Raw genomic sequence first — 15,888 nt, forward strand, 5'->3', positions numbered from 1 at the left:
CCTTTTCCTGGCTAAAAGTCGTTCAGGCTTTATGTTAGCTTCTTGAGCCGGACAGACGCCATCTTGTCTTCCTCATTTTGGTAACCTTCTCCCCACTAAGTATGTAACTATAGTATAAAGCAAGGTCAGACTGACTCTGGGCACCCAGGAATGCCTGTTTTTTTAAAAAACGTTCTATGACGAGCCATTTATTTATTTATATACATATATATTTTTTCTGAGACGGAGTCTTGCTCTGTTGCCCAGGCTGGAGGACAGTGGCGCAACCTTGACTCACCGCAACCTCCGCCTCCTGGGTTCAAGCAATTCTCAGGCCTCCACCTCCAGAGTAGCTGGGACTACAGGCACCTGTCACCACACCCGGCTAATTTTTGTATTTTTAGTAGAGACGGGTTTCACCATCTTGGTCTGGTTGGTCTCAAACTCCTGACCTCAGGTGACCTGCCTGCCTCAGCCACCCAAAGTGCTGGGATTACAGGCATGAGCCACCACACCTGCCCCAGGAATGCCTTTGTTGATAAGAGGCTAAGTGGTATCAGCAGAGTCTGGAAATACAGCTGCGGTGAGCGCCCCAGCCTGCCTTTTTTGTAAGTTGTATGTCTTCCATGACAGCTGCATTCCTCACACCTGGCACTGTTTTATTTCTTATGTATCAGTTTTTTTTTTTAATTTTTTGCTACTCTGCCTTTGTGAAAACTTTGTTTCAGCTAGCTTCCCCCCTTCCTGTTAAAACTAGTGTATAAAAGACCACCTAACTTTTTCTTCAGGGCCGAGGGAATTTTGGGCGTTAGCCACTCTCAGTCGCCAGCTTAATAAAGGACGCATAATTAATTCTCAAAGTGTGGTGCATTCCTTGACTCGCTTGGGAACAACATTTGGAGGCCCAGCGAGATTTACGGTCGCCAACGCGCGCGACCAGTCTCATTTGGTCTTCCCCAGATGAGCTGCGGCCTATAGGGGGCGCCCGCTGAGACGTCCCAGGGCCCCGTGGCCCACGGAGTCCGGAAGGGAAGGGATCGGCCGCCGCTTTGCCCACCAAATCTGGCTCCTGAGTCCTCTGTCTCTGCTCCCGGAAGGTAAGTCAGGCCTAATCTGGTTATTCTTGGAAGTACAGGAATCATCCAATTACCGGGACGCCGGAATTGAGTACGGTGATTCCCGCGACCCTGGACTCTGAGTGCCCCAGAGTCACTGGTCCTGGTTCCGGGTTCCGGACTCCTGTGGGGGAGAGTCCTGGTTCCGGGTTCCGGACTCCCGGGGGGAGACTCCTGGTTCTGGGTTCCGGACTCCGGGGGCGGGGGGGAGAGTCCTGGTTCCGGGTCACGACTCCGGGGGGAGAGTCCTGGTTCCGGGGTCAGGACTCCAGGGGGAGAGTCCTGGTTCCCGGTCAGGACTCTCGGGGGAGAGTCCTGGTCCTGGTTTCTGGGTTCTGTTAGCTGTGCTGACACTTCAGTACATTGGTGAGCAGAGTATTGGTTTCTATTAGGGAGTGTCTCTCTCTCTGTCTCTCCTTTTCCTTCTTATTTAAATTGGAGGACTCTGTCCTAAAAATAGAAATAAAATGTGCAATAAACTCTGTGTAAATGGTGAGTGCATGTGTGAGTGAATAGGGAGTTCAAGGGCCTTCCCTTGAAATTCCAATTTGTAGCCCCACAGCGGAAGCCATGGGGCTCGACTGGGCTATTTTTCTGCGGTTCCGTGGTCATCTCATAAGGCTTATGGCAGCGAGCTCAGCTCAGTCCCGCCGGGGCTTTGTACCGGACTGCCTATGCTAAGAGAGGCCTGATGTCCCCGTCAGGGGAGCGGCCAGAGGAGCATCTAAGTGGCCCCAACACAAGATTTTTCTGTTTGTCCAAACCGTCATAATTGTTTGTATGTCCCAGTGTCTACTGTCTGCGTAAGACTGTGTGTCTGGCTGCCGTTACTGCCCAAGTCGGCTAGGAAAAACCAGCCTGACCAACACGGTGAAACCCCGTCTTTAAAAAAAAAAAAAGAAAAAGAAAAGAAAAAAAAAGAAAAAACTTCTTGTCTGAGGAGGTAAAATTCCTCATTTGCCGGTTGGGCTGGCCAACGCAGTCCTGCCTTTTCTGTCAAACACAAATCAGGTGTTGTTACGGAGAAAATTGTGACACACGTTCACCAGACCGTGATTTGCGGCACCACGCGGATTGCTGGCGCCTGGGCTGTCACTTCCCACGCCCCAACGACTGGGTGCATTGCTCTCTTTTTCTCAGAACAGTGGTGGATTCACAATAGCCATCCTGCAGATCTTGCCCACCTGTTCTGTCACTCCACCGCTTTCCAGTACCCTTAGACAGAACTCAGTACAGAGAAACCTATACCTGTAACAGTCTAATTCTTCTGCAGTCATATTATTCCCCACTGTGGTTGGTCTCTGATCTTCAGGAGACTTCGGGTGGCCCTTTTCCTCCACATTCCCGTCCTTTACCCTGATTGTCTCAATTTCCTGTGTCTCAGCGAGTCCAGGACTTGGCTTTGTTGTCTTTCCTTAAACCTTTACGAGAAAGGGCCGAATTTGAACACTCTGCTTTTAAAACGTGGAGACATCTGAGGTGTCTCGGATATAAGCATAGGGGCAGACTACCCAGAGCATGTAAACTGGGGACTTTTCAGCCTGGGTGTTCTGCCTCCCCCGCATTCTGTCCTGTCTCTCGAAGAACACCAAAGCAGCGGCGCTCGCTGGAATTCAAAAGTGCAGTTTTTTCTCGCGTAAGTCAGTAAGGCAGAGTCTGTAAGGTGAGGCCAGCAGACAGCACCCCCAGAGCCTTTGGCTCCTTGCGGGCTGGGAACTGCCTAGCACCTGGAGCTAAGACTACAGCCGCGCTGGAGAAAAACAGCCGGGAGGGGCGAGGTACAGCCCCAGTCCCAGGCAGCCGTGCAGAGCCTCCCCTAGACTATTAGCCTTCTTCCCGTAATTCAGAGTCTGAAAATACTAAGTGTTGTGGCAAGAAATAGCGGCTGGAGCCCTTTTCTTGTTTCTCCTGGTTATAATCTTCCTGTTTTCCCGATTCTCCACGCCTCCAGGTCGTGAATACTTTTGCCCGTGCTGGGTCTGACATTTTGGTTTAGAATCCTGTTAAGTATTTGTGCTCACAATGGGAAATTCTTCCTCCCGGCCCCAGTCACTGAGCCCCCTGCAGTCTACGCTAAAGAACTTTTCTCTAGGCTTCTCAGAGAACTACGGAGTCCACCTTAAGAAAGGCAAACTCTGGACTCTGGAGTGGCCGAAACTTAAAACCAGGTGGCCTCCGGCTCGTTAAACCCCTCAACAGTTAAAGCTGTGTGGCAGGTTGTTACCGGAAAGCTCGTGCACCCTGATCGGTTTCCCTATATTGATCAATGGCTTAATTTGGTTCAGAACCCTCCCCGTGGCTCCGACCTTAGGCTGTTCATGACCCCATCTCTAAGGTTCTTCTGAAAAAGTCCCCTCCTGGCCCCAACTGGTTGCTCTAGTGGCCTCTTCGGCCCCCCTGTATTGCCCCCCCTGAGGCAGAGGGAAGCCCTTTACACCCGTTACCACCACCTTATAATCAAGGACGCAGCACAATCTCTCCAACGACACCTCCGGCGCCTACCCTCCCCCACCCCACCCCGAGCTGGTGTCTCAGGCGGTTTCTCTGCCCACTACCCCAAGGTTGCGCCCCCGTTAGGGGAAGCTACTCCACTCTTCCCCTTGAGGCAGACGCCACCCCTGCCAGGCAGTGAGCGTTCTGCGGCTCCGTTTTTAGTTTATGTTCTGTTTTCCACCTCTGACCTGTACAATTGGAGACCTCAAAATCCCCTTTTCTGAAAAGCCCCAGGTCCTAACTGTGCTAATGGAATCTGTACTTCAGACTTATAGGCCCACCTGGGACGACTGTCAACAGCTCCTTCTTACCCTTTTCACCTCTGAAGAGAGGGAAAGGATTAAAAGGGAAGTCAGAAACCATTTCCTTAGTTCAGAAGGGAAGCCTAGGGAGGAAGTCCTAAACCTCCTTGAGGAGGTTTTTCCTTCTACCCGACCTGAGTGGGACCCTAACACCTGGGGGAGGGGGGGAGGAGGGCTTTGGAAAATTTCCACCAGTATCTCCTTGCCGGTATTAAAGGAGCCACCAGGAAACCCACGAACTTGTCTAAGACCACAGAAGTGGTTCAGAGGGCTGAGGAGTCACCCGGAGCGTTCTTAGAGCACCTCCAGGAGGACTATCAAATTTACACCCCGTTTGATCCAGCGGCTCCTAAAAATAGCCGTGCTGTAAATTTGGCATTTGTGGCCCAGGTAGCTCCAGACATTCAGAAAAAGTTACAAAAGTTACAGGGTTTTGCTGGAATGAACATCACTCAGCTTTTAGAAGTAGCCCAAAAGGTTTTTGATAACCGAGAAACTGAAAAGGAAAAGCAGGCAGCTCAAGCTGCTGATGGGACAGCCGACAGGGCAGGGAAAAGGCAAGCAAAAGTTATAGTGGCCGCCCTCCGGGAAGCAAAAAAGGAGGAACTCCCATCACAAAGCACCAGCCAGAGGACTCCGGACCCTGCCAGAAAATCCAGAAAGGTGAACAGGCTGCCCTACAAAGGGACCAGTGTGCCTTCTGTAAACAGACAAGGCACTGGAAGGACAAATGTCCTTTAAAGCCAGAAAAGAAAAGAGAACAAAAAAAGAGTCCTCACCCTCCCCACAGGAGAGGAATCTGATGATTGATGGGACCGGGGCTCCTTTTCACTCAGCCCCCGGGAGCCCATGGTTACTGCAACTGCGGGGGGCCAGCCTGTACGCTTTTTAATCAATACTGGAGCTGAACATTCTGTACTACAGACACCCTTGGGGAGTGTTTCTAACAAGAAAATGACTGTACAGGGGACTACTGGAGCTATTCAAGAATAGCCTGTCACCCACTCACGTGAAGTTCATTTAGGCCAAAAGACAGTAACCCATTCATTTCTAGTAGTTCCAGAGTGCCCCCTCCCTCTTCTTTGGCGCGACCTGCTCCACAAGCTGCAGACCTCCTCTCCTTCTCGGCTCAGCAAACTCAAGTTAGGAGACACAGAGCCCCCTCCTGCTCAGCTCCTGCTGACCACTCCTTTGTCAGAAGAGTCTCTTTTAGTCTTATCATCACTCCCAAAAGAAAACCAAATTAGCCCTCTCCTACTGGATCTACAAGCTCTTTTCCCCCGGGTTCGGGCAGAATCAAACCCCCCAGTACTGGCAAACACCATCCACCGGTGATTATAGAACTTCAGGCTGATGCCCTGCCTGTTTGGGTCAGACAATATCCTATCAACCACCGGGCTAGAGAAGGAATCAGCCCCCATATTCAATGGCTATTGCAAGCAAATATAATTTACTCCTTGTCAGTCTGCTTGGAACACTCTATCTGTGCGATTTCAAAAACCTGGGACAAATGATTACCGGTCTGTACAGGACTTGTGGGAAGTTAACAGACAGTCACAGTCCAGTCAGCTTTCCCTAACCCCTATGTACTGCTCAGCTTGCTCCAACCAGAACATACCGTGTACACTGTCCTGGACTTAAAAGATGCTTTCTCTGCCATTCCTTCGGCCCCTAAGAGCCACCCCATTTTTGCTTTTGAATGGACAGACCCTGGCTTGGGAGACACGACCCAATTAACTTGGACTTGGTTGCCCCAATGTTTGAAAAATTCTCCAACTCTTTTTGGGGAAGCCTTTCAGCAGGACCTGTGGCATTCCAAGCCAGCCATCCCAACTGCACCCTACTCCAGTATGTGAATGATTTATAATTGGCTACTGAGACTGCTGAAAGCTGTCTGCTACATACTAAGGACCTGCTTTATCCCTTCAGGAGCTTGGATGTCAGGTTTCAGCCAAAAGGGCCCAGCTTTGTCTTTCCAGGTTCTCCTACTTAGGATATGAACTAAAGAAAGGAAAAAGCACTCACCAATGCTCCAAAGGAGGCCGTCTTAGGAATCCCCACCCCCACCACCAAGAAACCAGCACGTGAATTCTTGGGGGCTGTGGGATATCATCTCCTGTGGATATCTGAGTTTGCAGAAATTGCCAAGCCTGTGTACACCATTACAGGAGGGAATGGCCTTTTGGTTTGAACTGACAAGGAAGAGCAGGCCTTCCAAAACTTAAAAAAGGCACTGACTGAGGCCCCTGCTTTATCCCTTCCAAACATCCCAAAACCATTTCACTTGTTTATCCATGACAATCAGGGAGTGGCTAAAGGGGTACTCACTCAAACCTTGGGGACATGGCGACGCCCAGTGGCATATTTGTCAAAGAAACTGGACCATGTGGCTTCCAGGTGGCCGAGTTGTCTGCAAGCAGTTGCTGCAACAGCAATCCTAGTTCACAAGGCTGATAAACTCACTCTGGGCCGGAAGGTAACCCTTACAGCACCACATGCTGTAGAAACTGCTACGAGGTGCTCCAGGCAAATGGATGTCTAATGCACGTATCCTACAACATTAGTGTTTACTGTTAGCCTTGCTTAACTTTCTCCCCAACAAGGTGTTTAAATCCAGCCACTCTGCTCCCTGACCCAGACTTTGCCACCCCTATTCATGACTGCCAGGAATGACTAGAAATTACAGAGGCAGGTAGACCTGATCTCCAGGACACTCCTTTGAAAAAGGTGGATGCCACCTTATTTACAGATTGGAAGCAGTTTCCTTGAGCAGGGGGTATGGAAAGGAGGTGCAGCTGTCGTCATGGAGATTGAAGTACTGTGGGCTCAGGCACTGCCAGCTGCTGCTTCTGCACAGGAGGCTGAATTATTACCCTAACTCAAGCCCTCCGATGGGGTAAGGACAAACGCGTTAACATCTACACTGATAGCAGATACGCTTTTGCTACTGTAAATGTTCCTGGGACCATCTATCAAGAGGAGGGGCTGCTCACCTTATCAGGAAAAACTGTCAGAGAAAAAAGATTTTAACCCTGCTCGAGGCTGTCTGGCTCCCCCTACAGGTGGCTGTAATTCATTGCAAAGGACATAAAAAAAAAAAAAATACTACTGTTGTTAGGGGAAACCAGAGGCAGACTGTGCCGCCCGTGAGGCTGCGGTTCTCCCGATTACTCCTTTAACTCTGCTCTGCCAACTCTTTTCCACAGCCTGATTTACCTGACCACCCAACGTACTCTTCTGAAGAAGAAAAGCAGGCATCGGATCTGCAAGCCAGTAAAAATCAGGACGGATGGTGGATCCTTCCAGACTCCTGAATCTTCCTGACCTGGGCCCCTGGAGAAGCTTTGATCAGCCACCTCCACTCTTCCACCCATTTGGGAGAAACAAAGTTGGCCCCACTTTTGAGAAACCAATTTAAAATCCCACATCTCCAGGACTGAACTAGGCAAGTGGCCTCCCGGTGCACAGCTGTGCACAGGTGATGCCAGGCAAGGCGTGAAGCCTGGATTGGACCATCTTCTCCTAGGATATAGCCCAGGAGAAAGGTGGGAAGTTGACTTCACTGAAGTGAAGCCACACCGGGCAGGGTTTAAGTGCCTCCTGGAGTTGGCAGACACGTTTTCTGGATGGACGGAGGCTTTTGCCACTGTGAATGAGACTGCCACTACGGTAATAAAGTTCTTACTCAATGTAATTATCCCTCACTATGGATTGCCTGTTGCCATTCCACTGATAATGGGCCGGCCTTCACCTCATCCATAGCTCAGTCAGTCAGCAAGGCATTAAATATTCGGTGGAAGCTCCATTGTGCCTACCGGCCCCAGAGCTCTGGACAAGTAGAACACATGAATTATACCTTAAAAAGTACTCTTACCAAATTAATCCTGGAGACCGGTGAAAATTGGATAAAGCGCCTTCCTTTAGCCCTTCTTAGGGTCAGGTGCACTCCTTACAGGGTGGGATTCACTCCTTTTGAGATTATGTATGGGAGGGCCCCACCTGTTTTGCCTAAATTAAGGAGTACCCAGTTAGAAATATCCCAGGCTAACTTGTTACAGTACTTGCAGTCTCTCCAAGAGGTTTAAGGTATTATCCAGTCACGTGTGGGAGGCACACCCTAATCTGGCTCCTGATCTGACAGGACCCTGCCACCCTTTCCGTCCAGGTGACCTGGTGTATGTCAAAAAGTTCCAGAAGGAAGGTCTGGTCCCTGCTTGGAAAGGACTTCACACCGTCATCCTTACTACACCCACGGCCCTAAAGGCGGACAGTATTCCTGCCTGGATTCATCACTCCCGCATCAAGAAGGCTTACGAGACACAGCAAGAAACATGGGTCCCCAAGCATGGGCCAGGCCCCTTAAAACTGCGTCTGAGTCAGATGCAGCCATCAGACTAGTTCTTTGGGTCTATGTTTCCTGTCTGTTCCTGGTCATTCAGCCCTCAGCCCCCTCCTACTCTTTTCTCCTTACTTCCTTTGCATCGGACAGAGTGCTTGCAAACATCACCTGGAAAGACGGTACCTCCAATGAAGTTTCCTTTTCAATCGATTTGTGTTTTGTTCCCAAAGCCCAGCCGTTCCCTCAAGGACCAGCAAAGTTTGCCCCTGTGGACAGGAGCGGGAATTGTTGACCTTGCTGCAGGATTTGGACACGTCGGAAGTGAAAGTGGATGCGGCAGCTCGGAGGGTGCAGAAATGGGACTCCAACAAGTGGATTTCTACCTCTGTCCTGGAGACCACCCTCACACTACCTGCCGGGGTAGTTATAAGTTTTTCTGCCCTTCTTGGTCATGCTTAACTTTGACTACTTACCCGGGAGGGCCGACCTGGTCTCCAATCCTTTCCATAGCCCGAACCTCTCGTCCTGAACTGTGTACCATGGGAGCCTGTAATCCCATAACTATGACTGTTCATAACCCTAACTCTGTTCAATGGTACTACAGTATAACATTGGGACTGCGACTCTATATCGGAGGGTTTGATCTTGGAACTATGTTTACCATTCAGAAGAGGGTCTTGATCCCCTGGAGCCCCCCTAAACCCATAGGTCCTTTAACTGATTTAGGGGACCCTATGTTCCACCCACACCCAGATAAGGTCAGCCCCACTGGCCCAACTGCCCCATTGCCAGTCCAGGCTCCCCAACTCCGACTGCAACCCCAGCACCTCCAACCCAGCTTAATGTCCGTCTTAGGAGGAGTACACCACCTCCTTAATATTACTCAGCCTAAGCTGGCCCAAGACTGTTGGTTGTGCCTGAAGGCCAAACCTCCATATTATGTTGGATTGGGAGTTGAGGTTAAGTTAAAGCCTGGTCCTCTTTCGTGTCGTGCCTGTCCTCACTCCGTTACATTAGGGGATGTTTCAGGAAACGCCTCCTGCCTAGTCAGTTAGGGGTACAACCTATCTGCTTCCCCCTTTCCAGGTCACCTGTAATCGGTCTCTGCCTACTTCCCTGACTACTTCAGTCTCCCACCAGGCACCAAATAACACTTGGCTGGCTTGCACCTCAGGCCTCACCCGCTGCATTAATGGGACTGAACCTGGACCCCTCCTGTGCCTGCTAGTTCATGTACTTCCTCAGGTTTATGTCTACAGCAGACAGAGGGACAGCTTCTCAGTGCCCCTCCTGAACTGCACCCCAGAGTGCGCTGAGGTGCCCCTCTCCTAGTCCGCCTTTTGGCTGGCCTCAGTGTGGCTGGGTCAACAGCAATCAGCACAGCAGCACTAGTCCGAGGAGAAACTGGACTGGATTCCCTAACCCAACAAGTAGATGCTGATTTGAGGAATGTCCAGTCAGCCATAACTACACTGCATGCCCAGGTTGATTCCTTAGCTGAAGCAGTCCTCCAAGGCCGCCGCGGCCTGGACCTGGTGTTTCTCTCCCGAGGGGGTTTGTGTGCAGCGTTGGGGGAAAGCTGTTGTTTTTATGCTAACCGGCCTGGAGTCATAAGAGACACTCTTCAAAAGGTTCGAGGAAATATAGATAGACACCAACAGGAATGAAAAAGTAACACCCCATGACACCAGGGCATGTTTAACTGGAACCCTGGCCGACTACTTTAATGACTGGAACAGCAGGACCTCTTCTCCTCCTCCTGTTGGGATTAATTTGTGGGCCCTGTCTATTAAATTGGTTTATTAATTTTGTAAAACGGGGCGTAGCAGCTGTCAAACATATATGTCTTAGAACCCAATATAACCCTCTCACTGTAACTGAGCAATCAGTGATTTGATTCCCCAAAACACACAAGTGGGGAATGTGATACCCTGTTTTTTGCCAGCTACAACTAAGTCTCCTTTTCCTGACTAAAAGCTGTTCAGGCTTTATGTTAGCTTCTTGAGCCGGACAGACGCCATCTTAGCTTCTTGATTTTAGTAACCTTCTCCCCACTAAGTATGTAACTATAGTATAAAGCAAGGTCAGACTGACTCTGGGCACCCAGGAATGCCTTTGCTGATAAGAGGCTGAGTTAAGTGGTGTCAGCAGAGCCTGGAAACGCAGCTGCAGTGAGCGTCCCAAGCCCCCTTGTCTATAAGTTGTATGTCTTCCATGACAGCTGCACTCCTCACACCTGGCACTGTTTCATTTCTTATGTATCAGTTTTTCTTTCTAACTTTTTGCTTACTCTGCCTTTGTGAAAGCTTTGTTTCAGCTAAGTTCCCCCCTTCCTGTTAAAACTAGTGTAAAAAAGACCACCTATCTTTTTCTTTGGGGCCGGGAGAATTTTGGGCGTTAGCCACTCTTGGTCGCCGGCTTAATGAAGGACTCATAATTCATTCTCAGAGTGTGGCGCATTCCTTGACTCACTCGGGTACAACAGTGTGTATACTGTATTTGATGGCTAGTCATTCTAATTGGCAGAAACAATTTTTATGGCTTGCTGCTAGCCAATAAAATATGGGAAAGCTGATGGGCTGTCCCTTCCATGACTGCATTATTTCGCGTAAGACTGTCTTGCTAGCTGACCCACTCCAGAGGCTCTGTCTTCCTAGCTGGCTGCGAAGAGGAAAGCAGCCACTTTAGGAGCGCTACATGACAAGGAGCTGTGGTGACCTCTAGGAGCTCCGAGCAGCCTCCAGCCCCAGCCTGCAGGGAGTTGGGTCCCTCAGTCCTATGACTGTAAAGAAATGAATTCTGTCAGTGACCTGAGTGGTCTGGAAAAAGGATTATCCCGCAGTCAAGACTCCAGATGAGGCAACAGCCTGGACAGCACCTTGACTTTTGCTTTGTGAAGTTCTGAGCAGAGAAGCCCACTCAGCTCTGCCTGGACTGAAGTGATAAAAGCATACTGTTTTACTTATTAATTTATTTTTGAGGCAGGATCTCGCTCTGTTGCCCAGGCTGGATGCAATGGCACAATATCGGCTCACTGCCACCTCCACCTCCTGGGTTCAAACGATTCTTGTGCCTCAGCCTTCCAAGTACTTGGGATTATAGGGATGTGCCACCCCACTGGGCAATTTTTTTTTTTTTCATAAAGATGAGTTTCACTGTGTTGGTCAGTCTGGAAAAGTGTACTGTTTGAAACCACTAAGTTTGTGGTAATTTGTTATGCAGCAATAGATCACTAACACATTAGGTAAGGGAAACAGGCAGTGGCAACAACACGAACCTGAAGAGGACAAAGAGAATAACTTGTGTTTCCAGCCCGGACCCGTTGCCTGGACTGCACATTTATTACTGACCTGCCTGCTCCACATCTCCACGGGGATCCCTAGTAAGCTCCTCAACCCAAACCTATCCAAAGCTGACCTCCAGATTCTGTGCTGGCTCCTCCCCCGGCCTCCACAGTCTGCTTCTCCCTCAGTTTCCCCATCTCAGTAAGTGGCAACTCCATCTGGACCATTTCTTTTCTTTTTTTTTTTTTTGAGACAGAGTTTCATTCTCGTTCTGTTGCCCAGGCTGGAGTGCAATGGCGTGAACTCGACTCACTGCAACCTCCACCTCCTGGGTTCAAGCGATTCTCCTGACTACCGAGTAGCTGAGATCACAGGCACTTGCCACCACGCCTGGCTAATTTTTGTATATTTAGTAGAGACGGGACTTCACCATGTTGACCAGGCTGGTCTTGAACTCCTGACCTCAGGTGATCCACCCACCTCAGCCTCTCAAAGTGCTGGGATTACAGGTGTGAGCCACCACGCCTGGCTGAGACATCCCTGTCTTTGTAAAAAATTAGGCCGCAGTGACCTATGACAGCCCCACTGCACTCTAGCCTGAACCACAAATCAAGCCTCCTTAAAAAAAAAATGCAAGTTCTGCTATTCCTCACTCTGGTTTATTTCTCTCCTGGACACTTGCCATCTTCCAGCACACCTTAGGTATCACTTAGTTTGTTCCTGTCTGCCTCCTAGGACAAGGTATGTTGTTTTTGAATGAGAACTTGGTTTTGTTCACTTCTACGACTCTACCACCTAGGATAGTGACTGGCACATAATTAGCACTCATGGATCCTTGTTGAATGAATGAATTAATAAATTGACCAAATAGAGAAGCCTGGGGGAAGCTGGGGTGGGGCTCCCTGATGTGCGTGCAGAATTAGCCTGAGACAGGAGCAAGAACACCTGCTTGTTGAAACCAGAGGAGACGGATCAGGAGGGGCAGGTGTAGGTGGTGGAGCAGGAAGTTTGGGACCTCCCCTTTTGTTTTCTCTCTGAGGTGGTGGATTGTGGCACCATCTTAGATGTGAGGAAAGGATGTGGTGATGAGGATAACGGGGAACGGTCACTATCACAGCTATGTGCTGAGTTCACACCAGGTGCTCTCCACACCGTATCTTATTCCTAAACATCTGCGGGAGAAGTAGATGTCGTTAACTCTATCTCTAGATGAGAAAAGTGGAGTTGCAGAAAGGTCACGGAGCTGTCCTGGCTCATCTGAGTGAGTAGAATAGGGTCACCCAGTGTGCTGGCCAGGCAGAGGAGTGGGTGCAGAGGCAGGAAGCTGCGTGATGTTTGAGGCACTGCAGGTGTTGTGGTCAGGCCTGTAGGGGGCAGCACATGGCCGGGACGTCCAAGGGTGGAGCAGAAGCAGGTGGCCTGGACCCCTGAGTGCCCCCAGTGCAGATAAAAAGTCTGAGAAGGCTGGGCTTCATCTTTTCAGCCAGGGTTTCTTCAGCTGAGTTATGTATAAAACTTGTTTAGACAAAAACTAATTTTTAGAATACATCTGAAAATATATCTTCTAACTCCTCAGGGAGATGGGAACTAGTTAAAAAAATGCAGGATTAAAAGTTAAAATGTGTTATTAGGGAAGTCATTTGCCACTGATATGATGATAAACAGCAGTTTCCTTGGAAACTGGAATCACTCCACAATAGCTGATTATAAGGATGTCAACCAGATGACACAGAGTCTGCTTAGGTTATGTGTTTTATATTTAAATTGGCATTAAAATAATTTTAAAAAAATTTTCACATTTCTGGCCAGGTGTGGTGGCTCATGTCTATAATCCCAGCACTTTGGGAGGCCGAGGCTGGTGGCTCACTTGAGGTGAAGAGTTCAAGGTCAGCCTAGCCAACCTGGTGGAACCCCATCTCAACGTAAAAATACAAAAATTAACTGGGTGTGGTGGCACATGCCTGTAGTCCCAGCTACTTGGGAGGCTGAGGTGGGAGAATCACTTAAACCCTGGAGGCAGAGGCCGCAGTGAGCCAAGATTGTGCCACTACACTCTAGCATGCTTGTCAGAGTGAGACCCCACCTCAAAAAAAAAAAGGAAAGGATGGTAGTTGGTCTTGGGTGAAGGGAAGCAGGAGCCCAAGGGGTTCAGTGGTTTGCTGGTGACTGCTGTTGAGAGAAGCGCCATGGTAAACTGAATCCCAGGGGTCTGCAATAAAAGAAGAAAGAAAAATTTGGGGAAGTCAAGTCCATGCTTGTGAGGGGACCTGGGGCTAAGTAATCAAAAACACTTGCTGCTGAGCAGTAGGAAGTTTCTCCGTCTTGAAACTGTGTGCTCAGTCGAAGAGGATGACCAAACCCAACAGAGGAGGTTCATTCTTATTTTTATAATTAATTAATTAATTAAGTATTATTTTGAGATAGAGTCTCCCTCTGTTACCCAGGCTGGAGTGCAGTGGTGCAATCTCGGCTCACTGCAACCTCTGCCTCTCCGGTTCAAGCAATTCTCCTGCTTCAGCCTCCCAAGTAGCTGGGACTACAGGCACAGGCCACCACACCCAGATAATTTTGTATTTTTAGTAGAGATGGGGTTTTGCCATGTTGGCCAGGCTGGTTGCAAACTCCTGATCTCAAGTGATCCACCTGCCTTGGCCTCCCAAAGTGCTGGGATTACAGGTGTGAGTCACTGTGCCCCCCGCCCCGGATTATTCTTTGGTCAAGGATATGTGAGCAGCTGCACTAACTCCCTTGTTAGAACCTCCAAAACGTTCCTTATTTTTCTCATTTTCCAGAATAAAAATGAATTAGCTTTAAAATCAGAAAACTCAAAAACAGATGATTATTTTAAGGAATAAAGTGTGATCCCAGGACAAAACCTTGATATCCATAGGCAAGTCTGTTCTTCTCTGAACATCAATGGTTTTGCTTATAAATGAGGTGCTTAGACCACAGTGATTTCTATAGTCCTCGGGTGTGCTTGGAAAACTTTTTTCTCTTTTTCTTTTTTCTTTCTTTCTTTCCTTTTTTTTTTTTTTTTTTTTTTAAATAGAGACAGGATCTCACTATATCGCCCAGGGTGGTCTCTAGGTCCTGGGCTCAAGTGATCCTCCTGCCTAGGCCTCCAAAGTGCTGGGACTGCAGGTGCGAGCCACCGCATTCGGCCTGGAAAGCTTTTTTGTTGTTGTTAAATCATACCTGCTCTATAAGATAGAACCTATACATATGATATCACACTTTGGTGACCTATCAATTTCTTTTCACCTGTTGTACTTGCCTTAGAATGTGAAGGCGGCTGGAAGGCACGATGAACAGCAGTAGGAGATCACTGGCCTCTGACGACCCTCAGTCAATTCAGAAACGGGGATTAAGTATGCCCCCCAGTTATCTGTGTAGTTGTGAGCGCATAAGTCAGTAGATGGAGTGAGTGCTTCCTCTGGTTCTGCGACTTTATTCCAAAGGTTCACACCTGATGATGGCCAGCAGCCTTTGGATACACTAAGATGAAGGAGATATCAATAAAGCATCATGAAAACATCATTATTATTATTATTTTCATTGAGGGGGAATTTAGTTCGGTCGCCCAGGATGCAGTACAGGGGTGCGACCTCGGCTCACTGCCACCTTCACCTCCTGGGTTTCAGTGATTCTCCTGCCTCAGCCTCCGAAGTAGCTGGGATGACACACGCCAGCCACCACGCTCGGCTAACTTTTGTATTTTCTGTAGAGACGGGGTTTCACCATGTTGCCCAGGCTGGTCTCAAACTCTTGGTCTCTGATAATCTGTCCGACTCGGCCTCCCAAAGTGCTGGGATTACAGGGGTGAGCCATGTGCCCAGCCAAGGGGAGGCTGCCGTGAGCCGAGATCACATCACTGCACTCCAGTCTGGGCAACAAGCAAGACTCCATCTCAAAAAAAATTTTTTTAAATTTTTAATTAAAAAAATAAAATACTATGTTTTGAGTTTGGAAACTTTTTTCCAGTCTCTCCATTTTCTATTCTCTTACCCTTCACCCCTTTAAAAAATATAAGGTCTTTTAAAATCATTATTTTCTGGGGACTCCTGCAGCATTGGAATAGGAAAATGGTCTAAATCCCTAGGGAGACACTATAGGTCACAGGCAGGTATCTTGGGGCCTCATTTCAGATCCGACACTAAACTGTGTGATCTGGAGCGAGCTCCTTAAACTGGCTGGGCTGCAGTTCACCTTAGACTCCTTGGCTGGACTTTGCTTCTAAGGTCCCTGGTGTTTCTGATCTTTTATTTTTATGATTCTTCCCTGCCCCTCCCTCCATACTGGTTCTAGGAGACAAGAGGGAGGTGGGCTCCATTTGCAAGCGGAGACCCCTGACCTTTTTGCTGTGAACTAGACACAGA

General features: G+C 48.9%; 1 protein-coding gene across 1 annotated transcript; it reads left to right on the top strand.

Annotated features, from left to right (window-relative positions):
* Window positions 1–992: 992 nt before the first annotated feature.
* On the top strand, window positions 993–11,738 carry LOC116543180 (endogenous retrovirus group S71 member 1 Env polyprotein-like). Its single transcript, XM_032268581.1, has 2 exons — window positions 993–1,076; window positions 7,096–11,738. Exon 2 carries the CDS (start codon window positions 8,300–8,302, stop codon window positions 9,281–9,283), a length of 984 nt encoding a protein of 327 aa, XP_032124472.1. The 5' UTR covers window positions 993–1,076; window positions 7,096–8,299; the 3' UTR covers window positions 9,284–11,738.
* The last annotated feature ends 4,150 nt before the right edge of the window (window positions 11,739–15,888 follow it).

The sequence above is a fragment of the Sapajus apella genome, unplaced genomic scaffold (assembly GCF_009761245.1).
Source record: "Sapajus apella isolate SASKATOON/1434 unplaced genomic scaffold, GSC_monkey_1.0 scaffold184, whole genome shotgun sequence".
Lineage (NCBI taxonomy): Eukaryota > Metazoa > Chordata > Mammalia > Primates > Cebidae > Sapajus > Sapajus apella.

What these genes read in the sequence shown, in the direction of transcription:
- LOC116543180 (XM_032268581.1), top strand. Translation starts at nt 8,300, where the DNA reads ATGTTTCCTGTCTGTTCCTGGTCATTCAGCCCTCAGCCCCCTCCTACT.